The sequence below is a fragment of the Acartia tonsa genome, chromosome 5, assembly GCF_053477335.1.
Source record: "Acartia tonsa isolate MP-2025a chromosome 5, ASM5347733v1, whole genome shotgun sequence".
NCBI classification, from domain to species: domain Eukaryota; kingdom Metazoa; phylum Arthropoda; class Copepoda; order Calanoida; family Acartiidae; genus Acartia; species Acartia tonsa.
The window spans coordinates 15303799-15329834 of record NC_137264.1 but is presented as its reverse complement, the minus strand read 5'-3'; the positions used below and the strand labels follow the sequence as shown (position 1 = coordinate 15329834).

Genomic DNA, 26036 nt, shown 5'->3' with positions numbered 1-26036 from the left:
AAAAGAGGGATTGTCATATTTTGGTCCAAGTTTAGATTTCCTACTGATTTTATTTTATATTGCAGAAGATTGATTTCCCTGAGGACTACAGGCGGCTGACGCATGGCTGCCGAGCCATAGGCATAACATACAGAGTGGGGTATCGCTTTAAGGACTGACTTTTTGCTCGACTTTGGTCACAAAAAAATCCAACAATTGCCTACTTTTAATTTTGACCTTCTATTATGCAAAGTAGTACGATGTTTTTATGTCTGTTTGAATCTAAAGATCAGGGTAACCACTAAACCCATTTGTTTTAATTCTATGGGATATATACCTTCTAATCCTTTAAGCTATTTTCCCGTGGGTGGGAGGGGGGGGGGTGTTAAATACCTCCCGAAAAAATGAATACGCCACTAGTATTATTACAAGCAAAAAGATTTTTGAGTACGTTAAGATCTCGCTAACCACAAAAATTGAATCAAGTTTTCCTTTTAAGAGAAGCTTCCCATAGGTAATGGTATGATTTCAGGATGTTTTATTTCTCAATTAGCATTAGCAATGGGATATTTAAAACTATTTTATGTCCCTACATCACCGATTGAATGAAAAGTCCCTAGATGCTAGGGGCGAAGTCACATGGGCAAAATAAATATGTTGAAAAAATGTAAAGCCAAAGCAGCCCAGTCATCCCATATCCTCACCCTGTACATAACAAATTCTCAAAGAAAGAAAAGAAAAGTGGAAATTGTAAAAGTCCTTAGTTACAAATTTTCAGTTTTTATTTAAGTTAAGGTAGGTACCTATTAAGTTAATTTTGAAAATTAAATAGCTATATCATTAATCATAAACATTTTAAAACTCTGGCTTCTAAGCACAGTTCATTATTATAAAAAGGGGTAGTTGCACGAAATGCATTTAAACTTGAATTTAGTGAACTGCATATTTTTTCCTATTCAATGGTTTAAAATTATTTAAAAGAATTTCATTCTGTAGTTTTAAAAGTATCAAGACTTGAAAATCATATTCTTGTGAATATACAATTTATATAGCTGACTTATTTTCACAAAAACAGCATGCCGACTAAATTATTGATGTCTAATTGTAAGTTATTTGTTGTAATATAAAATTACTAGCGGCTACGCCCCTAGTGGCACTATAAATGTTTTTTTATATTTAAAATATGTCTATGTTGCGTTTGACGTTTATGTTTGCGTTGAACTCTCTTTTAAAATCGAGAACGTAAAAAACATTTCGATTTTTTGTGATTTTTCTTGGGAGGGTGGTGGTACCCTCCCCCCAAATAGTTAAAAACCTTCCCGGGACATATGAGAATCTACCCTGTTAAGGAGAACCCGATCGATTCAGCGGTTAACGAGATCCTTCGGTACACACAGACAAACAATGTCGGAAAAAATGTAAAATGTTTAAAATTGAAATGCTGAAAATGAAAATGTTTTGAGAACTATTAAAGTGACTGTGACAGTTTAAATTGTGAAAAATCTGGCAGTGACTCTACTGGTTGTGAAGTAAATAAAGCAAAATTAGCCGTGTTAAAATGACAAAATCCCTGTGTATGGTCTGCAAAAAAGGCCTGCAAAGGTCTGTTTGTGTGCCATGCCAAGTGTGTGAGGAGTATACACACCCTGAATGCTCAAATATAAGCAAGGATCTGCTCCAATATCTCATAGACGAGACAAAGGAGGGCAATGCAATTTCGTGAACATGTGCCCCGTGTCACAAGGTTGGTAAGGTCCTCCTTAACAAGATTAAGGCATTGAACAAAGATGTGGAAACGTTGAAAAAGGATATTAAAGATTTGAAAAGTGATAAAGTTAAGATTGAAGGAGATATTGTGAAAGTTGAAGTAAAATGTGACAAAAACAGTAAGGATATAGCAGGAGTGAAGGAAAGTGTGAAGGCCTCCATTTTCAGTGAGCTTAGGGAGCGAGAGGAAAAGATGAACAATGTAGTGATACACGGCATCCCTGAAATTGCTGAAGATATTCCAGGGCTGGAGAAAAAGGACAAAGATATGAAAAAAGTGATAATGGTAGTGAATCAAATCATTGAAGGTGAGATTGATAAAAAAGATAATAAGTTTATCAAGCGGCTGGGTGAAAAAAATGATGATTCTCGCCCTATTCTTTTAGGGTGCAAAAATGTAGATTTAAAATGCCAGATTTTACAAAATGCTAGAATGTTGAAAGATAGTGAACTTTATAGTGATGTTCGTGTAGGCCCTGACCTTACTGCCCAACAAAGAAAGGATGAGAAGGACCTTTTCTCTGAAGCAGCACATAGAAATGCTGAACTCAGTGCAGAGGAGGCTTTAAACTCAGAATGGAGGGTGGTGGGGGCAAAGGGGGCAAAAAGGCTGGTCCTAACAAGGAAATGGGAGGCGGAAGGGGGCAGGGGAACAAGGGGAGGGGAAACTGTGTGGAGGGGTCGAGGAAGAGGGCGGGGACATGCTCGAGGAGGGGGCGTGGGGAGGGGGTTGGGACAGAGGGAGCAGGAGAGGGACTAGGGAGTGAGGTTAAAGGTCTAAAACTCTTGTATTGCAACGCTCAAAGCATCCTGAGTAAAATTAACGACCTCCAAGCAACTTCTTGTGATATTAAACCTGATGTGATAATGATAACTGAATCCTGGTGCAATGATAAAATTAGTGATAATGTTCTGAATATAAATGGCTATGAATTAATAAGTGATCTCAGAAAAGACAGGGAGGATACAGCTAATGGAATCGGCGGTGGAATCCTGGTATATGCTAGAAATGGACTAGTAATTTTATCTGTTGACATAAATATTATATTTAATCAATATGTTAGTTTTAAAATTGTGACAAAAAATAATGATCTTAATGTTTTTCTTGTATATCGACCACCTAGTTGTAATGTTTTAAATAATTCTAAATTATGTGATATTGTAAAATGTGCCCCAAAGAATAGTATTTTAATTTGTGATTTTAATTTTCCCAAGATTGATTGGAATACTTTGACTTGCGATAATTATAGTAAAGATTTTATGAATATGTGTATTGACAATAATTTTGTGCTATATGTTGATTTTCCAACCCATAACAAAAATAATGTATTAGATCTTGTTTTAGCAAATAATGATTGTGTTTTAAATGTTGACAACTTAGGACCTTTATCAAATAGTGACCATGTTATGTTATTAGTAAATACTTGTGTTGATTTTAATGTTAATGAATGTAATGAAAAACAATACAATTGGTCAAAAGCCAACTATAGTGAAATGAGGACTGATCTTACCAACGTGGATTGGACCAACCTGCTTGCTGCTGATAATATTGAAGAGAACTGGGAAACTTTTAAGAATGTGATTGATAACACAGTGAAAAAAAATGTGCCATTAAGTGAAAATAAAAGGAAGAAGTCTAAACCAATCTGGTATAATGACAATATTAAAAGGCTTAAAAGAAAAAAAGTTAGATTTTATAAAAAATGGAAGCAAACACGGACTCATGAAGATGGTCAAAAGTACACACATGCAGAAAATGAAGTGAAAAGTGCCATAAGAAAAGCGAAAAAAAGGATTGAAGTGAAAATTTCAAAACAATCTGGCAATTCTGGTAAGAATACTTTTAACAAATATGTAAAGTCTAGATTGTCAAAACAGACTAGTATTGGACCCTTAATTGGAAACGATAGAGAAATAACTGGTGATAGTAAAAAAATGGCAGACATATTAAACAATTGTTTCAGTGATGTTTTTATTAAACAGGACAGGCATTCTGATGATGTAAAAAATATGAATTATGATGTACCAGTAAGTGATATTGTTATTACCAAACAAATGATTGCTAAAAAGATTGACAACCTGAAATATGGCAAGGCTCCAGGACTGGATGGAATCTCTACAACTTTATTGAAAAATCTGAAGGATGAACTTTTGACCCCACTCCAGATTCTGTTTAACAGTCGTTGAGTTTAGGCAAGGTCCCTGCTGACTGGAAAAATGCTAAAGTTGTTCCTATTTTTAAGAAAGGAGCTAAAGGAGAACCTGGCAATTATAGACCAGTTTCACTTACATGTGCTATATGTAAACTAATGGAAAGTATAATTAGAGATGTGATTACAGGTCATCTAAAGTCAAATAATTTGATTAATAATTCTCAACATGGTTTCGCTGATAACAGATCCTGCCAAACTAACCTGATTGAGTTCATGGATTTTGTTACAAAATGTGTAGATGAAGGAGATGCAGTTGACGTGGTGTACCTTGACTTTAGCAAGGCATTTGATAAGATTTCTCACAAGAAGCTTATCCAAAAACTCAAATCTCATGGAATTCAAGGTGCTGTCCTTGACTGGATTGAAGAATGGCTCAGCAACAGAAAACAACGAGTTTCTGTCAATGGTTTCATGTCGGATGAGAAGGATGTTAGCTCTGGTGTTCCACAGGGCAGTGTGCTTGGCCCAATACTATTTGTAATTTATATTAATGACATAGATGATGAGGCAACAGCCATCGAATTGTTAAGAAAGTTTGCAGATGACACTAAAGGTGCTAAAGTAATAAAAAATAAAGATGATGCTGACAAATTACAACAATGTTTGGACAAGCTGTACGATTGGAGTATTAAATGGAGCATGGAGTTTAATGTTAAGAAATGCAAAATAATTCATTTTGGGAAGAAAAACCCAAAATTTAGATACACAATGAATGGTGAAGAATTGGAGGTGGTTGAATGTGAAAGAGATGTTGGAGTTAAAATCACTGTAAATCTTAAACCATCTGACCACTGTACAGAGGCTGTTGGGAGAGCAAGATGGGTACTTGGACAAATAACTAGATGCTTCCATTATAGAGATAAGAATGTCTTTCTACATCTCTATAAACAATATGTCAGACCCCACCTGGAATTTGCAAGTGTTGCCTGGTCACCCTGGTTGGCTACAGATATAGCAGCTATCGAAAATGTTCAAGTTAAAGCAATAAATATGATTTCTGGAATGAGCAATAAAAGTTACCCTGAAAAGCTAAAAGAGTTAAATATTTGGAGCCTTGAGAAACGAAGAACTATGTTTGATATTATACAAATTAGTGATGGGAATCCGGATCCGGAATCCGAATCCGGAATCCGGAATCCGCCCAATTTTCGGTCAATTTTGGAATCCGAATCCGGATCCGGAATCCGTTTTTTATAGCGGATTCCGGATTCTAAATTAGTAGGCTAAATTTAATTTAAATAGGTTAGAAAATACCAAGCACATTTTTAGGACATACGTAGCACTTAAATTTTTAAATTTACTAATGTGATGTAAATGTTTTAGTTATGCTGGAAGTCAACACTTTAAACAAATTAAGGCTTCAACCAAGTAACATAGTGATAAATTAACGAAAAAAGCTATCCCTCTGTGACGGACGGCCTTTTAAAATACTGCTAGAATCCGGAATCCGAATCCGGAATCCGCCAAAAATAAGAATCCGGAATCCGCAAGAATCCGTCACTTTTTTTGACGGATTCCTTCAGAATCCGGAATCCGAATCCGGCCCAAAAATTCGACGGATTCCCATCCCTAATACAAATGTATAAAGTTACTCATAAGATAGGTGATATTAATTGCAGTGTCCAGTATACAGGTTCTAACAGGTCTGGTGTAGTTACTAGACACCAGATAGATCCTCTTAATATAGTGAAAGAAAGAAGTAACCTGGAACTAAGAAAAAACTTCTTTACTGTAAGAGTAGCAGTAACTTGGAACAAAATTCCAAGTGATATGAAAAACATTTTGCCAGAGCACAAGTTTAAAAAGAATCTTAAACAGTGGAAGAATGATAGAGCAGACCTTACGAGAAACTGAAATCTTCGCCAGAGCCTTACACAGAGGACACTGAAGATAATCTCTACAAGTATACCCAAGTAAGTAAACATCCTGTTACTTTAGTATAAGGATATATGTAAGTTTGATGGTATACTATTAACGAAATGCACCTCATGCAACTATCCCTTTAGTTTAAAATTTCCAATCTTAAGAGATAAGACGCTGAACGATAAATTAGCAGACAATGAATTTGATATACCAGAGAAGTATGTGTATATAACTAGATGGAGTATTATGATCCATTTACCGTCCATTTTCCTATCCCTTCTGTATCCCAGTTGTTACCTGTTGTAGAGTTGTATCCTGAGGAAACTGAATATCCCTAAAATCTGAGTCGTCGTCGCTGCTATGCTTTTCTCTGTAAACATCAACAAATAAGTCATACACGTCACAGTTGATTAAGCTTTTTTGGGGGGAAATAAATTGGTACTTTACCTCAAAGTGAGCAGAGAAACCCCTCTACCTCAAATTATTTTTTTAAAAACTGCTAGGTAATAGGGAAGGGCAATTTTTTTCTTCTAATAAACCTTTTACACCCGATGCCCTAACCCTGTGAGGATACCCTGTACCCAATATAACCTAACCTGAACTAATTTAAAAAATAATACACAAAAACTATAATCACATGATCCGTAGGTATTATTGCGATTTTTCGCGGTTGTTTTGAACTAAATACAATGTCTACATCTCTTAGGATATCATCATTATCAATGAAAAATAGACGACGTATGATTTATTTTCCTGTATGATTTAATTTCGTTCTTGGTATTAATTTTGCTAAGCTTGTCTGACACTATGCATTCCCAACGGGTTCTCAACTAAATTAAATGCAAGATGATTATTTATAAATAGTACCTAGTTCCTATTATACAAATTAAGTAGTATTTTTTTCGGTACCTTTAGATTTCTTGTTTTTGACAAAAGTGGGTATTTTTTCTGTCGATTTCGACTTTAGGTGTATAATTGGCTCATTTATAATTCTGATACAATCGTTTATTTGAAATGAAAATATTTGCTTACATAAGGTTCTATTTTAAATAATAGCCGATAAATCCTCCTTTTTAATGTGTCAGAGAGAACCTAACAGAAAGCACAAATGCTCTCTATTAGGTTCTCACTCATAAACAACAATCTAGGGTGCTAACGTTTATGCATCTAGCAAAAGTTCACTCACTATGTTTTGACAAAAAGTAGGTGTTTTTTTGTTTTTCTAAAGCAGCTTATAGTGCCTATAAAAAATGAATGTCATTCAATACAAATGACCAATGATAGTCCAGTATTCATTGTAATTGGCCAATGGTAAAATACTGGCCTATCATTGGTCATTTGTACTGTATGACGTCATTTTTATTATAAACACTATCAGCTGCTTCATATTTCTGTACTAAATTAAAGGGCAAAATTGCTTGGTATTTTCATTTCTAATTCCATAGTTTATTTAAAATTGTTACCTCTTCTGGAAACTTTTGAAATATTTGATTGCATAAAATTCTATTTTGAATAATGGCCGGGGAATCCCCCTCCCTTTCTTGCTGAAGCTCCACCAATCTGTTCGTAATTTTTAATATCTCTAATAAACCAATTGCAGTAAGGACTATGGCAATTTAGGAGAAGAAAGAATAGTCTTGTCATTCTGAAATTGATTTGCCAGCTCTGATGTAACGAAGGTGATCTATATTGACCAAAATAGTCTATACTTCCATTTAGAGACAAATAATTTTCAGCTAAAGGGCAGTTTGATATGTTTAAGCAGCGCCAAATTCGGACATTACTGATAATGTTATTAAAAGATATTTTTCCTATTGGAAATCTGTGTGATGTGTCCCATGTAGGCCAGCTTAGGATTATTATCTGCACTATCCCAGGCTTCTACTAGTCTGTCCAGTAATCTAGATAGATATATAATAAATATATAGATATATATACAGATAGTCCCATGTAGGTTAGCTTAGGATTATTATCTGCACTATCCCAGGCTTCTACTAGTCTGTCCAGTAATCTAGATAGATATATAATAAATATATAGATATATATACAGATAGTCCCATGTAGGTTAGCTTAGGATTATTATCTGCACTATCCCAGGCTTCTACTAGTCTGTCCAGTAATCTAGATAGATATATAATAAATATATAGATATATATACAGATAGTCCCATGTAGGTTAGCTTAGGATTATTATCTGCACTATCCCAGGCTTCTACTAGTCTGTCCAGTAATCTAGATAGATATATATTAAATATATAGATATATATACAGATAGTCCCATGCAGGTTAGCTTAGGATTATTATCTGCACTATCCCAGGCTTCTACTAGTCTGTCCAGTAATCTAGATAGATATATATTAAATATATAGATATATATACAGATAGTCCCATGCAGGCTAGCTTAGGATTATTATCTGCACAATCCATAGCCTCTGCTAATCTTCCCAATGAAATATAACGGACCTAACAAATGAAGTTGCATTTTATCAATACTTGCGGCTACGCCTTTAGAGGCCTCTAGGATCACTTAGGGGAATAGAGGGGGGGGGGGGGGTATCGGACCCTCCATGTTTTATTTTAGTTTTAAAGGAAAAGTTTATGTTTAGCACTATTTTTTTAAGGGTTGGGGATGATGATTATTTTTCAGAGGGTGGAGAAAGCCTTCTCCAAAATATTTGTAATATTTTCTGGACCTAAAGGAAGCTTCACCATAAAAGATCCTTTACTACATACATCCTGTTACTTTTAAATAAAGATAATATGGTTGAATCTTATCCTTATAGAATAATATCTAAATTAGAACGCTATTAACAACACTAAAATAAAATTAATGATACCTTGCTTCAGAGAACAGCTGAACAAGAAGGGGATTTTCATAAAGATCAAACGGAGAAGGCTTGTCCTTGTTTTCCTCGGATAAAGGGTTTTCTACTTCAACCTAAAATATTACAAATTACATTTGCTTCACAAATTTAAGGCATTATTATAAAAGAATTTTTATGTATTAAAAATCAAAATGTTTTAAAAACGAAAAATCTTCGATTTATGGTCGAAAATATTTTGGAAGATTTTCTGTCTAATTATCTTCGCACAGCATAAAATAACATATTCTTTATATGTTGGTAAAATGGTACAGGATGACAATAATACATGTTAATAACGTTATCTAAACAAAAAAATATTCTTAAAGAACTTTTTTTTCACAGATCAATTTTCAAAAATCAGTCTAAGTTTTTTCTAAACCGATCACTAATGTACAACTACAAAAGACCTAATGATAATCCTACAAAAAACCTAATTGCAAAGTTTAGGTCTTTTGTAATTAAGAATTTTTTTGTAGGGTTAGGTCTTTTACTAACGAAGCAAAAAAAATATTAATTTACCTTTGGTGTTTGTAGTGTATTACTAGGAAGTGTTTGTGAGGCTTCTGCTGTTTTGTTCAGATCTATTATTGGCTCCCATTGTAGGATACTCCGTATTATACTCTCAGTCTAAATAATAGTTATATACCTAAGGGATGAACATTTACACAATTAAAAAAAAATTAAACTGGTTTTAATTAGGATACTCCATAGGTATCATACTAGGTATCTAAGGGATGAACATTTACATATTTAAAAAATAATTAAACTGGTTTTCATTTTATGATTTCTATTTTTCTACTCGTAGGAAACTGCAAATGATAAAATACATGATTTTTCAGTTTGGCTGAGAACTGTTTCTTATCCACCGGATTATCCACTGGAAATTGTATTACCTGACTATGAAGGAAGTTATTCAAGGTATATTGAAAGAATAGGTCTAGCTGAGTATTAAGAAAGGGTGTGGTGGCCAGGCTGCTGTTCACAGCTGTGTTCTTCGTGGCCAACAAGGTTGCCAGCAGCTTGCAGGTCCACAGCCTGGAGGCACCGAATGGCGGGTTGACCGGGCCAGCGGTTGTGGCCACAGGCGCCTTTAGTTAAATAATGTATTACTTATAGTATATTTATCTTAATAGTATAAAAAAAATTTAGGGGTTAGAAACAAAAAAAAGGGGACATCGCACTCTAACTAAATTAGTACCCAAAGTTTTAAAAATCTACGCAAAACGCAGAACTGTTTCACTATTTTTTACACAAATTTCAAACACCTTGCCAAAAATGACAATTATACCATAAAGAAGTTTTAAAACAATTAAAACTGATCAAGTAATACAGGTATGCCTTGGCGGGAGGGTTGGCCAGCAGCTGGACAATTTGTGGAAGACGCGGAACCAGGATCTCAACTGTCTGCATCACAATCTCTTCCTGGTGCTGGATATCTGCAGCTGTCTGAGCAGTTATCTACAATAATTGTCAAAAATTTAGAAAACTAGGTCAAAAAGTGACTTATCTATTTTTGTTTGTTGGGAGTGTTGATAAAGGTGAATCAGGGAGGGTATTACGAAATTAGTTCATTTACAACAATAGTGAGGGTATATATAACTATATTTTATACCTTTCCCCCAGGAGCAAATGAATTAGGAAGGGTTTAGAGAATGGGGATTTTAGCCTGAGCTTAGGGGTGTTGTACTATCCTCTGCTACCCTAAACATCTACCTACTCTTTTAAACAAATATCCAAAGATCCTTAAATACAAGTAACAAAATCTCTATCTGTCTTTGTGTACCGAAGTATTTCAATAACCGCTGAACCAATATGGTTATCCTTTACAATGTAGCTTCAAATAGGTCCAGGGAAAGTTTATAACTATTTTGTGGGAGGGTACAACACTCAACCACCCTCCAATTAGAAATAACAGCAATAAAAATCGCACTTAGAACTCTCTTGATATCCCAGAAACGTCCTTACCTGATCATGGTGTGAAGAGAATCCATGTTCCATATTCATAGGTTTTCTGACCTCTAGGAGGCAGAGGAGAACAGATACAATGTTGACTATCACAGACTCGCGGGGGGGACTCAATAACATCACATCTATTAGGCTCTAAACATAAATCTAATTAGCTTATGTCCCAAACTTTTAGGTAAACATGATTGCTAAGATATCCATATAATATAGTAACAGGATCTATGTCTGCCTGTAACGAAGGATCTCGCTAAACACTGAACCGCTATGTAGCTTCCCATATCCTGGAAAGGTTTAGAACTATTTTTAGAGGGTACCACCACCCTTCTAAGAGAAATAGAAAAAAATATAACAAACCCCATCTAGCGGCCGTAAAAATACTTTTTGGTAAACAGCTGATCTTAACATAGATCGAAAAGAAAACATTTCAGAGGCCTCTAGGGACGTATCCGCTAGGTAGTTAAGCCTATACAATAGTTTTTTTTATTTGTTAAGTTCTCGCAAATGATAATAATTTTCACTTTTCCATTTCTAACAATAAGAAAAAATTCGTTTTATCTTTTTAATATAGATCAAGGACTTGATACATTTTCCGCATAAACACTTCCTTGATGTAGGAAAACGCAGTTTATTAAAATTGGACAAACTGGACTGTGTATTTGTAACTAAAAGAAGATCTCATACCTGACAGACTTCCCTGCTCTCGGCAGTGAGTAGAAGAGTGTTGTGACACCTCTCACTAGCCGTCGCACTCAGCATAAAGTCTCTGCAAACCAAGCACGTATACATTTTAGTTGGTAATTTTTCTCTGTTATAAATTGTTACCTTATGCTAGGTTAGGTTATAATAAACACAAGGTAGTTCTGCAGGTTCGGCGTGAGTCCTTATTTTTATAAATAAGGAGGAAATTAAGAAGGGTCCTGTGCTCGCTAGGCACTTTAGGGGAAAGCACCGGATAAGGCATTTAAAAACACAAATAAAAAATAGTCAACATTAATAAATGTGTACGCCCTTGCCTAGAGCCACGAATAATTTCAACCAAAAGCTGGCCCACGTTGTCATGTTGATCACGCAGCTTCAAATTTGCCTAGAAAAAGATTAATAAGTGGCATGCAGTATATTCTGTGATCTTACAGGCTTGTAAAATGGAGAAAAACCCAGGGTATTTTTTTTAAAAGCCCAACCCCACCCCAGCCGGTTTTTTAAAATAAAACCCAGGGTTTTATGAGGTTTTTTCATTTTTTTTTTCATTTAGGAGTCTAATACATTTGATATATTGATGAAATATTAATGTTTATGTTGTTGTAGATAAAAGGTAAGCAAGATTTCACAATAAACAAGATAGATAATGAGGAAAGCTGGCATTCCGATCAATTATAAACCCTTATAAGCAATGGTGCACAAAATATTCTATTAAGGGGGAGGGGAGGTTAAAAGCTTTAAAATATGGAACCTCCTCCTCTATTCTTAAGCTGTCAACACCCCCCCCCCCTCCCAGAAATTATTAAGGCCTTCCTCTTTTAACTAGGGTTGGGCCGGATATCCGGTTATCCGGCCAAATTACCGGATATCCGGCCGGATAACCGGCCAAATTACTACATATTAAAGTATCAAAAAAGGATATAGTCCCTTTCGTGGCAACGCACCTTAAGGGGCGATTCGTTTTATTTTTTAAATTGCTTTTAATAGGTCATTTTAGGTTAGGTTAGGTTATATTTGGTAAGGTGATTTCCCCGACTTTTTTATAAAAATTAAACAGCCTAAAACCACCCTGGGACTTATAAGAAGCTTCACTCTAAAGGAGAACCATATCAGTTCAGCAGTTAGCAAGATCCTTTGCTACAGACAAAATAAGCTTAGTAAATAAATCTAATTAACTATTACTACTCTCAATCTGTAATATCAACGGTTGGAGGATTGGCGGGGAGGTGGCGTTGAATGCCCCCCCCCCCCTCTGATTTTTTTCTATCCCATTTTCTGTGTATAAAAGGTAGAGGGCTATAACTGAGTGACTTTCGAAATATGGGTATGACACATAACTGAGAGTTGAAATTTTTTTAATACCTCCTTCCTGGCGGGCTCAGGATACCAGCAAATCTGGTAAGGTCATTTAGGTAAAAAGTAAAAATATTTTTTTACTTAAACAAAGCATTTCATGTTATCTAATACTAAAATATCCTATAGTCGTACATCCTCATATGTAATATAGGTGTTCAAGTCGATTTCAGGTTCCAGGTATAATCCTGCAAGTCCTGAACCTCCAGGTCTCCAGATATCTATAAACGGTTCCTGTGACCGCAAATTTTTACTTGAAGATTTCAAATTTTAAACTTAGGCTTTTTTATATATCTTCATGACATATTACAATTTTATAAAATCTGTTGCCGTTTACCTGCCAACCGTCGGTTTGCGGCTGGCAGCTGCCAAGTACTGCTGCCACCGCCAAAATTTATGTTTTGAGATTTCTAATATAAAATTTACATAAACATAAACATATTCAGAAAAAATTGTTCTTCTAGCTTCAATAATAAGAAAATTAAAGCCATTGAAGATTAAAAAAAACAGAGATTTTTGTTGTAAAATATAAAGATTATATTGCCGGATATCCGGCCGGATAGTTTCAATATCCGGTATCCGGCCGGATATTGAAAATGGCCGGATATCCGGCCACACCGGATATCCGGCCCAACCCTACTTTTTACATCCCCTCAATAAAACCCTCTGCACGCCACTGCATCTATTTCCTTTCATAAATTGTTATGTTTTAGCTTAAAAAATCAACTATGCACTTAAGTAATTTAAACAATTTATATATCATTAATTTAGTAGCAAAGCGTTTTCTGAAATTAAGTTTTGAGAAAAAGTAATTTCATAAACATTTGAACAATAAGTAGAGCATCATTTATATAAGGGGGGGGGTGCGTAATGACATAAGCTCTTACTCCGTGAGCAAAATGGTCTAAATATTGAGCTAGACCCTTCAAACTTGGTATATAAGCCTAGTCCTATAGGTATTACATCTAAATGGCAAAAAAATCCAAAAAAAATTATTTTTAGGTTAGGTTAGGTAAGAAAAACCCTGCGGAAATGGGGTTTTTAGGCTTTTTTTGGTCTATTTTGATGTGGAAACTTGCCTTAAATTGTTTTTTCTTAGGGTTTTAACTTAATTACACTGTATCTATTCATATGGACATTATTTAAGATGATTCAGCAAGTCGGGGACCGACCCCAGGGGGCTAGGTGTGTGGCCTGCAGGGGTTAAGTTCATTTTTCCCAATATATTTGTTGTGATACATCAAATTATAGGTTTTTTAGGTCAAGGAACTCAAATTCAGAGCTAAAATAAGCATTAGACTAATCTGAAGCTAGCCCCAGCGGGCTAGGTTGGTGGCCCGCAGGGGTTAAGTGCATTTTTTCTAATATATATCTTGTTATATATCAAACTATAGGTTTTTTAATTCAAGAAACTCAAATTCTGAGCGAAAATTAGCATTAGACTGACCTGAAGCTAACCCCCCCGGGCTAGGTTGGTTTTCTGCAGGGCTTAAGAGCATTTACCTAACCTAACCTAGAAACTTACTTATATTTTTACAGGTTTTTTTCTTGAATAAACTGTGTCTATTAATGAAGACTTTATTTAAGATGATCCAGCAAGTCGGGGACCGACCCCAGCGGGCTAGGTGGGTGGCCCGCAGGGGTTAAGTGCATTTTTCCAATATATATGATGTGATACATCAAATGATATGTTTTTTATGTCAAAGAACTCAAATTCAGAGCTAAAATAAGCATTAGAATAATCTGAAGCTAACCCCAGCGGGCTAGCTGGATTGCCCACAGGGCTTAACTGCATTTTACCTAAGCTAACCTAGAAACTTACATTTATTATTTTTTTTAGGTTTTTTTCTAGAATAAACTGTCCATTTATGAGGACTTTATTTCAGATGATTCAGCAAGTCGAAGACCGACCCCATCGGGCTAGGTGGGTGGCCTGCAGGGGTTAAGTGCATTTTCCCCAATATATATGTTGTGATAAATCCAATTATATGTTTTTTAGGTCAAAGAACTCAAATTCAGAGCTGAAATACGCATTAGACTAATCTGAAGCTAACCCCAGCGGGCTAGATAGGTAGCCCACAGGGCTTAAGTGCATTTTACCTAACCTAACCTAGAAACTTACATTTAATATTTCTTTTTAGGTTTTTTTTTCAAATAACCTGTCCATTCACGAGGACCTTATTTCAGATGATCCAGCAAGTCGAAGACTGACCCCAGCGGGCTATGTGGGTGTCCCTCAGTGGTTAAATGCATTTTTTTTAAAAAGTATGTGTTGTCATACATCCAAGTATAGGTTTTTAAGGTCAAGAAACTCAAATTTACAGCTAATAAAAGCATCAGACTAATCTGAAGCTAGCCACAGCGGGCTAGGTGGGTTGCCTGCAAGTTTTTACCTAACCTAACCTAGAACCTTACTTGTTTTTTTATGGTTTTTTTCTGGAATAAACTGTGTCTATTTATTAGAACATTATTTAAGATTTAAGACCCCAGCAGGCTAGGTGCGTGGCCCGCAGGGGTTAAGTGCATTTTTAGTTGTCATACATAAAATTATAGGTTTTTTAGGTCTAGAAATTCAAAGGGGTAGTTTCACGAAATGCATTTGAACTTAATTTAGTGAACTGCATATTTTTTCCTGGTTAATTGGTTAAACTACATTTATATGGCATATATTTGAAAGAATTTCAATTTTTGATAGTACAATGTTAGCGGTGGAAGAATTTAATATGCTAATAGGATACAATTTTTTAATTTAATGTATACCACATACCACGAAAAAACTAGCATCAGGTTGCTATTGTGTTTTTTTAGCTCCAAATTGACTTAAAAAACCTATAGTTTGATGTATAACAACACATAATTTGGAAAATTTACCCCTGCAGGCCACGCACCTAATCCGCGGGGGTTAGCCCTAGGTCAGTCTAATGCTTAAAATAGCTCTGAATTTGAGTTTCTTGACATAAAAAACCTATAATTTGATGTATGACAACACATACTTTAGTAAAATGCACTACACCCCTGTGGGCCACCCACCTAGCCCGCTGGGGTCGGTCCCCAACTTGCTGGATTATCTAAAATAATGTCCTCATCAATAGACACAGTTTATTCAAGGAAAAAACCAAAAAGAATAAGTAAGTTTCTAGGTTAGGTTAGGTTTAGGAGTAATCAAATGAGCTTAAATCCTGATAAAACTAAAATCATGATATTTAATAAAAATGAAAATACTATTGATTGGAATGCTCTTAATATTAAGCTAAACTTTAACAATGAAAATGAGTTTGATCCTGAGAAAATAAAAAATCTTAAATTATGTCAATTCAAGTAGCAATATTCCTGCAATTAAATTCCTAGGTGTATTTATAGATACTTCTTTAAATTTTAAATATCATGTAGAACATTTACGTAAAAAGATTTCTAGTTCCTTATTTCTTATAAATAGAGCTAAATATATACTGAATTTAGATAGCAAAAAAATGCTTTTTCACTCACTTATAAATAGTCATTTACTTTAATGTTTACCTGCCTGGAGTTGTTGTCTTAAATCTACTATGGAACCATTAATTAAATTGCAAAAAAAGGCATATATAAATGTATATAATATTCATTTAATTCATTTATTATTTTGTTGTTTTTTTTTCTATGTATGTACACCCAAGAATAATAAATCTAATCTAATCTAATCTAAGCCCTGTGGAAAATCTACCTAGCCCGCAGGGGTTAGCTTCAGGCAAGTCTTATGCCAATTTTAGCTCTGAATTTGAGTTTCTTGACCTTAAAAATTTTTATTTTAATATATAACAAGATCTATATTGGAAATAATGCATTTAACCCCTGCGGGCCACCAACCTAGCCCGCTGGGGCTAGTTTCAGATTAGTCTTATGCTCATTATAGCTCTGAATTTGAGTTAACTGACCTAAAAAACCTTTATTTTGATATATAACAAGATCTATATTGGAAATAATGCACTTAACCCCTGCGGGCCACCAACCTAGCCCGCTGGGGTCGGTCCCCGACTTGCTGGATCATCTTAAATAAAGTCCTCATGAATGGACAGTTTATTCTAGAAAAAAACCTAAAAAAATAATAAATGTAAGTTTCTAGGTTAGCTTAGGTAAAATGTAGTTAAGCCCTGTGGGCAACCCAGCTAGCCCACTGGGGTTAGCTTCAGATTATTCTAATGCTTATTTTAGCTCTGAATTTGAGTTCTTTGACCTTAAAAACATATCATTTGATGTATCACATCATATATATTGGAAAAATGCACTTAACCCCTGCGGGCCACCAACCTAGCCCGCTGGGGTCGGTCCCCGACTTGCTGGATCATCTTTAATAAAGTCCTCATTAATAGACACAGTTTATTCAAGAAAAAAACCTGTAAAAATATACCTAAGTAAGTTTCTAGGTTAGGTTAGGTAAATGCTCTTAAGCCCTGCAGAAAACCAACCTAGCCCGGGGGGGTTAGCTTCAGGTCAGTCTAATGCTAATTTTCGCTCAGAATTTGAGTTTCTTGACCTAAAAAACCTATAGTTTGATATATAACAAGATACATATTAGAAAAAATGCACTTAACCCCTGCGGGCCACCAACCTAGCCCGCTGGGGCTAGCTTCAGATTAGTCTAATGCTTATTTTAGCTCTGAATTTGAGTTCCTTGACCTACAAAACCTATAATTTGATGTATCACAACAAATATATTGGGAAAAATAAACTTAACCCCTGCGGGCCACCCACCTAGCCCCCTGGGGTCGGTCCCCGACTTGCTGAATCATCTTAAAAAATGTCCATATGAATAGATAGTGTGTATTTAAGTTAAAACCCTAAGTAAATACAATTTAAGGCAAGTTTCCACATCAAAATAGACCAAAAAAGCCTAAAAACCCCATTTCCGCAGGGTTTTTCTTACCTAACCTAACCTAAAATAAAAATTTTTGGATTTTTTTGCCATTTAGATGTAATACCTATAGGACTAGGCTTATTTACCAAGTTTGAAGGGTCTAGCTCAATATTTAGACCATTTTGCTCACGGTTTAAGAGCTTATGTCATTACGCACCCCCCCCTTACTTCAGATTTTTTTATGTTTTTTAGGTAAAATTTGCTTTAAAATGTTATTCGATCCTAGGTAGTCTTTGAGTAAATAGAGGTTTAATTTGTAAATTTTAACGTGAAATTTCAATGTTTTTTTAAAAACCCAAAAAACCTTGGATTTTTTTCATTGAGTTTTTTAAAAAAAAAACTGGGTGGGTTTTATCAGTATGCCCACCCTGATTATAAGACACTAGATGATGATTTACGTCCCTAATAATTACAAACAAAATTGATTAATGAAGATTGAAATTTTAGGTCTTAAAGTTTAACACTGATAGTTTGAAAAAATCCAAGATTCAATAAAAGTGACAAATGGCAATGGTAATATACCCCCCGCCCCCCCCCCCAAAAAAAAAACACCTCCCACAATAGGCATTAAATAAAACTTGACAACATACCTCTGACATATAATCTTCATTTTCAGATGCAGAAGTAGTTGTATCAACATTGCGAGAGTCAGCAGCAGGTTCGACAGTATCAGCTATAGTTTCAGAATCAGTATTAGCTTCTTCTGCTAGAAGATAAAGACAACACTTATCATTGTCGTAATTGATAAAGTGACTACTTGTTGTGTCGGGGAGGTGTCGGGTTTGATTCTAGATCACAACACCTCATTATAAAGACGTAAAAATTAAGCTACTGCTTCAATACCAGTCACGTGAATTAATAGTAAAAATAAGACACACACTCACTTTCATTAATTTTGTAATTAAAGGGTTGGTTGTCAGTTGAGTGTTACTTACACCAACACTAAAAATTTATAAACATTACATCTTAGTTTTACATAACTGTTTGTGGTCTTGTTGTTAAGTTTGTCTTTTTCCCTGCTACAGCAGTGGTTTCTTCTTTAGCACCTTCTTCTCCCTCACCTCCACTTCCCTCATCCATTTCAACAACCTCTTCTTTCTTCTCTTCCCCATCCCCCTCGTGGGCAGCACTTTCACCATCACCTTCGCTCCCCTTAGTGGTAGTGGCATCTGTGTCTTCTTCATTTGCAGGAGTAGTTTCATCAGTTCCAACTGTTTCTAACAAAAAATTAAAAATGTTCAATGTACCTAATTACTTAGGTACCTATGTCTGTTAATTATTAAATTCTATAATAATCTAGATGTTTTTTTCGTGATTTTTTTCCTGTTCCTTAATTTAAGGTTATGAACACTTGATCATAAAATCTAAACCCAACCTCAGCTCCCCAAGTTTTAAATTTATTTTGTGAGAATTAGAAAGAATTTGTGAGAATTAGGAAGAATTTGTGAGAATTAGGAAAAATTTGTGAGAATTAGAAAGAATTTGTGAGGATTAGGAAGAATTTGTGGGAATCAGGAAGAATTTGTGAGGATTAGGAAGAATTTGTGGGAATCAGGAAGAATTTGTGAGAATTAGGAAGAATTTGTGGGAATCAGGAAGAATTTGTGAAAATTATGAATAATTTGTGTCAATATAGAAGCATTTGTGAGAATTAAGAAGAATTTACAAGGATAAGCAAGAATTTGTATCCCTATTTTTTATACCTGAGGACTGTTCTTTGGATGCTAGAGGTTGTGGTTGGTTATTTTGAGGTCCAAACATTTGTACACACTGAGATATTAGGTTGCCCTCGTTTAACCACTAAAGGAAACAAACATTATGTTAAACATTTTAAAGGATAGATTTTATATTGCGGTTAGACTGTCCTTAATTTTGAGATTTATTCAATCCACTACCTAGAAACATTTAGGCAAAATTTCTCCAATAATCTTAAATCTTAAATGCAGATTGAAACTGTAATTATTATTAGGAAGTCTGTTAATCTTATTAACTTTTATTGACATTACATTTGGATATTTATTTGATTTTTGAATGTCCCCCTAGATGGTTTGTCTCCTAGTACGTTTGTCCCTTAGTGCGTTTGTCGTAATAGTAAGTCTGTGTAACGATTAAACACAGTGATGTGGCATCTCTATAATTACTAGCATAACTAATAAAATAACTTACATCTAAAACCAGTGCTTTTGCATCTCTCCCTTCCACACATTTTATAAACCTTTTTTACAAAGTTTTTGTCAAGGACATTTTTTATTAAAAGGGAGAGGGAGTCACAAATATTAATTTGAAATTATTTAAGGCAAATATATTTTATATATAAAAAAGTAATTTTTATATATTTGCCCTTGACATTTGTGATTTTTATTCTTGATATTTCAAACTTGTCAAGTGAAAATATAAGGGAAAATTTTAAAACCAAGTTTATCTCAAAGCATTCAATTTTTTAATTTGGCATGAAAAACTAAAAAAATCGGAGGGAGCGGCTGTTCCTGCGCCATTTCTTCAAAGTTTCACATTGTACCTCATTAAAGCAACTGCCATGACTAGTTTTAATGTTTTAATCCTGTTTTAAAGTCTTAGAATACTGCATTACAGCGTATAAATGAATGTCCTGAACAAATCCTGCCTAAGTAGGAGGTCAAGGATAGCTGAAGTGTGAATATGTTTGAGTAGTAGACAGAGGAAGTTTGGTTTGTTCTTGATATAATCCACAACCTGACCACAACAAAAATGGTGTTCCTGCGTAGTATTGCTAATATCCTTTATCAGGGTAAGGACAATGGGCAATTAATAATGTTGTAGATTCTAATGATAATAAATTAAATTACCCCTTTTGTAGATTAGAAATATTGGTGGAAATGTTTGGAATCGGGCAAGTTTTCATGAGCAGTACCCAAAGTTTTTGGCCCGAATAAAACTCTGGGTATCAGTAAGCTTTACAGTCTGATAGCTCCTCATCCCTGCATTTTTTGTTTAAATTAATAACATACAATTTTGTCCATAACACAATCCTATTTTAATGCGTAATGAAATATACAAAATCTAACCTTACAAGTGGCAGATTAATCACTTATAACATCCTCACACCATTTTATTCAATTTAAGAAGGGGGAGGCCAGGGTTGGCAAAATTCGGCTTTTTATAGAAAAGTCCGGTTTAACCGGTTAAATATTGGAAAAAAAACAGGACTTTTCTAGAAAAAGCCGAATTTTTGCCAACCCTGGGGGGAGGGATACACTGCTCAAAAGAGTATTTTGTGTTATAGCGCTCAAATCTTTTAGTTCAATAGCCGCATTGCCGACGGAATATCCGAAACTAAAGAGTAGCCGAGTTACTTAACAATCTTTTGCTTGTAATTGTTAAGATCTTGGAGAGAACTTGAGAAGAGCACTGTACGAAATATTTATTGACAGACGTGTCTATAACATAAACGCATCACAAATGAGCTACGCTATTATTAATATGAATTATTATTGTAATTGTGTAGGAACACCCCTGAAAGCAGGTGTACTGGTACGCAAAGTAGTCCTAAACAACATAAAAACACACGATTACACAAACATATAATACAAGCGGATGTGTATTCACTCCCGCATATGTACCACATTAAAAAATCAGCAAAACAAACTTCTCTTTCAATATGCTCCAATCTTATCATATTATTTGGCTGTGAGTAGTATTTAACAATATGCAGAAGTGAATGCACATCTTTACGAACATTTAGTTAAATAAGTTTTTATGAGATAGGAATTAATGATAGTACAATTGACCATAAATTAATCTAATTGAGTAGGTATGTCAAATTTCAATTCTTATAATTATATTTTTTTTAGTACTTTCATATTTTACAAAGACCCTTTTTTTTATCAAAAACAAAGAAGTTTAATATTTACATTTAAAACATAGAACTACAGAAATATTTGGGTTAACGTAAACGTTATCCTTATAATAAAGTAACAGAATGTGTGTAAGTATGTGTGTCTGTAACGAAGGATCTCGCTAACCGCTGAACCGATCGGGTTCTCCTTAACAGGGTATCTTCTCATAGGTCCCGGAAAGTTTTATAACTATTTTGGAGGAGGGTACCACCACCCGCCCAAGAGAAATAAAAAAAATCGAAAAATTTTTAAACATTTGAGACTTGAACGGAACATAAAGAGATATCGTAGAATTTGAAAGCAATAAAGAGGTATCATAGAGACTTGAACAAAAAAAAACATCTAAAGTACCACTAAAGGCCTCTAGAGGCGTAGCCGCTAGTTATTCATAATCAAATATCAACCAAGCATATGACATATCAGAACTATTTACCCAATGTTTTTAAGGTAACGAAAGAGAGTCTTTGTTTAAAAAAACTTTGGTTATCAGCATAATTTACAGTCCAATGGCCCCTTCCCCCCTGACTGTAAACAAAATAATAATGATAACTTTTAATTTAACGCGCATTGCTGTACGTTGCGTATTACCTGTTCACTCCTGCGCGTTATGAAGACACTGAAGACCTTGCTAAAGAAAGAGGTGGTGAGGGGGTTCAGAGGGGTGTCGCCGGAGGTGTCCAAGAAGTTGTACAGCTTGTCAAGCATACTCCGGTCAGAGGATAATTTTTCATTGATCTAGAAAAGTGTATTGATTGATATATTGATAAATTAAACCAGGTACCTAGAGATAGGTTAACTGGGATAGTTTGATCAATAGAGTTTTAGGATAATGTATGTTTAAACCAATAGTTGTTAGATACCTAGATGGGCTTACAAGTAATCCTACGATTTTCATTTTCATATCCGCCGACAAATGTCAATAATACAACACAAAAAGTCTACATTATTCGTACCTGTTTGACATCACAAGTTATTATTTCACTGGCAATATTTGGCAACTTATATTTAGTATTTTCATCCAATGACGGGTCAGGTTCCTGAAACAAGTTTTAAAAGTTATCTACAATACAAAGTAGAGCGATGTCTGTCCGTCTGTCTGAAGCTTAAGATCTAAGTAACTGCTAAACCGATAAGACTCTACTTTTCAGGGAATCTCTAGATACTGGTACTCGTGTTAAGCTATTTTTTGGGGGGTTGGAACAAGCACCCCCCCCCCCCCCCAAATAAATATTTATCCATCTATTTCTAATGGAAACCGAGTAAATCAATTCTCCTAAATACCTAAATGCATACACGTTCTAACCATTAACATGGCCTGATTGCTCCTCAACTGTATTCTTTAAGGTCCAATTTACTGATAAGCTAGTCTATTATTTATTTATTAATCCTTACTTGTAAAATGAGATCTAAAAGTTGATTAAGAATATCTGTTCTAGTTAGGAATTCTATTAGTTTCTTGTTTTGGCTGCCCTTGCATTCTTGTATCACTTCAGGCTGTTCCAATATCTACACACAAATATCAACAAGATTAGTAGGTGTAAAAACTTGCGCATTTTAAAATGAAAATATGCTAATCCTCTATATGTGCCTAAAGTTTTTAAAAAACGTTATTATAAAACTTTGGGTACTAGTGTAATTAACAGTCCATATCCCCTCTCTCCCTGCATTCCAGCTTTTATTATAGGATATTTAGAAGTTAAATTGAGTAATGCAAGATTGAGTACACTCGGCACTTAAAGAGATACTCAGATCAATGTTAGGCAGAAAATACTTACAATAAAGAAAATCACTTTTCATTTGCTATAACATCAGGAGGGGGAGAATGCAAACTGGACAAAAATGACCACTGGTACCCAAGGTTTTTAACCATGTTTACTTATTCGTTGGTTCCAAACTAGTAATATCTGAACTTTTCATTCGTTAATCTTAATCAGCATAGGGCGTAATTTTGTTTTTCCTCATTGCGGCAGTGAGTATAAACCAGGATTCTGACAAACACTTACCTCCTTCATAACCCCCCCCCCCCTGCCCTAATTATCCACTTCTCTTTAGTTACACCACAAAACAAGTTAAAGTTTTACGCTAACAATACGCTAGGTACTCAGATATATCCAAATTTTCATTAATTTCAAATGGAATCAATTTCATTTCCTAAATCACAGCCGCTGCATTAGGGTGTACATCAATATCGTCAATTGTCTTATCCCTTGAAATCTCTGGGGGGTGTGCTTAATTTTTATCAGAGACAGAAGAGAGGGGGGTAATAGCGGTTAAATTAATATACAATCCATTTTTCTTCTAATAAAATATCTACAACATAATAAAGGCAGATTTTAACGCTTAAGAAAAGAAAGAGTAAGGGAGAGGTCATTTTCTAGTAAATCCCGTAAAGGTGTGTGTTATAAGGCCTAAAAATAGTAGTAGAACGATAAGGTGCTCTATATATTTGTATTTCCTATTGAATAGAACATTAGGGAAGAAATTTTTTTTTTTTTTTTTTGATAACCGTACCTGGAATATCTGAAATTTCTATCAAACGCTTTGTTTGGCTCAAACTGACACAAATAAAAAAAAATATAATTATAATAAATCAACCTGTAAAGAATGACTTCTTCCTTTGTTTAATGGTATAGATTGTTCTTAACCTTTACCTTGTACCTATAGAAAACATTATTATTATAATTATATTTTTTTTTAATTTTTGTCAGTTTGAGCCAAACAAAGCGTTTGATAGAAATTTCGTATTTTTTTTTAGATAATCCAGGTACGGTTATCAAAAAAAAAAAAAAAATTTCCCTATTGTTCTATTCAATAGGGAATACATATATCTAGAGCACCTTATCGTTCTACTACTATTTTTAGGCCTTATAACACACACCTTTACGGGATTTACTAGAAAATGACCTCTCCCTTTATCGTCGATCATAAGAAATAAGGCAATGGACGATAAATATATCTATTAAAATTATTGGTGGGAAACTTTGGACACTACCAGTTTGTATTGGGCCAATCAAACTTCAATAGATGCATTCAAAGTTTAGCCCAACGAATAAGTTAACATAGTTATAAAAACTTTGGCGACCAGTGTAATTTTCGTCCAATGTTATGTCCCTTTCCTCCCTGGATTTAAATGCATCTATCTTTGCAATTTTACAATTGGCATAGGAACCGGGGCCAATTATTCTGCAAAAACTAAGAGGGATGTAGAAAACAGCAATACGGAAGAAAGGTTAACTCCCTAAGCTAACAGGACTGTTGAGAAGTAATTTAAACTTATACAGTGTGTTTTTTTTTATGAGCACTTTTTTGAAAGCAATTTTACCCCACTTATAGTTATCAGAATTTAATGATTAATGGCTTATTTTCTTCGTTTTTTAAGGGAAATTATGAAACAACAAAAAAAATTACAGTTTTTGTTGAAAAAGTACAGTAAAGTTGAAAATTAAAAACTTAGGTGTCAACATATAAAAATGGTTTTAGCGCATTTTTCTTTAAAAAATGGATTTTCTGAAGTCGACTTTGGGGGGCCAGTACTCCCTCCCTGGTTGAGATATGACCTTCAAACTTTGATATGTTCTAGTACATGTCCCTAATAGTATCTGTATACATTTTTAGCTCTATATCTCAACTTTGAAGTGTTTAGCAGCCATTCTTGCAAAAGGTTGATTATTTGAGCATAAGAAAAATGCGCTAAAACCATTTTTAGATGTTGACACCTAAGTTTTTAATTTTCAACTTTACTGTACTTTTTTAACAAAAACTGTAATTTTTTTTGTTGTTTCATAATTTCCCTCAAAAAACGAAGAAAATAAGCCATTAATCATTAAATTCTGATAACTATAAGTGGGGTAAAATTGCTTTCAAAAAAGTGCTCATAAAAAAAAACACACTGTAGTTAATAGGCTTAAAGTTCATATTTGAATATCTAATGTTCTAAATGAACTAACTTATTTTATTACCTATTACCATGAACAGTTAGGAATCCCAGACAAAGGTTGTGCAATCAAATAGGTTGGTTGTCTGTTGGGTATTACATGATCTTATATCCTTGGGAGAAAGTTTAATCCTTCAGTTAAAATGAACTATGCACTAGTTCATTGTATGATGGTTTAAAGTCAAAAAAGGAAAATGCCCTCACGAGGTAAAGTCCTTTATCACATTTCTCAAATATACAGATATAGTTAGTAAGTTTTTTTACCTTAAAGGTCACCTTAAACTGACACCTCAACCCCCTCTCAGTCACACACACACAAAATTAAGTTAGTTTTTCGTTTGTTTATTACTTAGGTAGGTTTGTTAATATTCAGTGTACCGGTTACTGGGTTAGCCCCTCTGGGTTAGGGCAGGTATAAAACCCGCAGGGTTATGACGTCCACAAATGTTAGAACCTAACCCCTTACCTAGTCAAAAATTAAAATAAAGGTACTTACCTCAGCTAAAGTTACATCTTCCTTGTCTAATATTGTATCAATTTGAGACCCTCGGCCCAAATTAGACGCCCAAAAAGCCATCTAAAACAAAAAGGATTACGTAATCTATAAGTAGCGAAGCACAAAAAAATAGATGGG

At 34.6% G+C, this 26036-nt stretch overlaps 1 protein-coding gene across 18 annotated transcripts in view; it reads right to left on the bottom strand.

The window, feature by feature from the left end:
• fmt (phosphatase 6 regulatory subunit 1-like protein fmt) overlaps positions 1 to 26036 on the bottom strand; it is a 46961-nt gene that overhangs the window by 20500 nt on the left and 425 nt on the right. For 16 of the 18 annotated variants that reach the window (XR_013879553.1, XR_013879544.1, XR_013879545.1 and 13 more), the window contains exons 2-22: positions 25899 to 25979; positions 22861 to 22974; positions 22422 to 22505; positions 22057 to 22203; positions 21090 to 21118; positions 20217 to 20309; positions 19760 to 19808; positions 19297 to 19393; positions 18612 to 18810; positions 18184 to 18301; positions 11664 to 11734; positions 11332 to 11413; positions 10651 to 10785; positions 10024 to 10143; positions 9579 to 9773; positions 9205 to 9312; positions 8659 to 8759; positions 7636 to 7723; positions 7286 to 7384; positions 6581 to 6652; positions 6120 to 6197 (exon numbers count right to left, since the gene is read on the bottom strand). Coding sequence is in view for 5 of the 18 variants with exons in the window: in XM_080160483.1 (XP_080016609.1) it covers positions 6120 to 6197; positions 6581 to 6652; positions 7286 to 7384; positions 7636 to 7723; positions 8659 to 8759; positions 9205 to 9312; positions 9579 to 9773; positions 10024 to 10143; positions 10651 to 10785; positions 11332 to 11413; positions 11664 to 11734; positions 18184 to 18301; positions 18612 to 18810; positions 19297 to 19393; positions 19760 to 19808; positions 20217 to 20309; positions 21090 to 21118; positions 22057 to 22203; positions 22422 to 22505; positions 22861 to 22974; positions 25899 to 25979 (2160 nt within the window). In the remaining 13 variants the exon portion in view is untranslated. Of the gene's footprint in view, positions 1 to 6119; positions 6198 to 6580; positions 6653 to 7285; positions 7385 to 7635; positions 7724 to 8658; positions 8760 to 9204; positions 9313 to 9578; positions 9774 to 10023; positions 10144 to 10650; positions 10786 to 11331; positions 11414 to 11663; positions 11735 to 18183; positions 18303 to 18611; positions 18811 to 19296; positions 19394 to 19759; positions 19809 to 20216; positions 20310 to 21089; positions 21119 to 22056; positions 22204 to 22421; positions 22506 to 22860; positions 22975 to 25898; positions 25980 to 26036 lie in introns of all 18 variants that reach the window. The other 2 variants (XM_080160485.1, XM_080160486.1) reach the window with 2 other exon arrangements.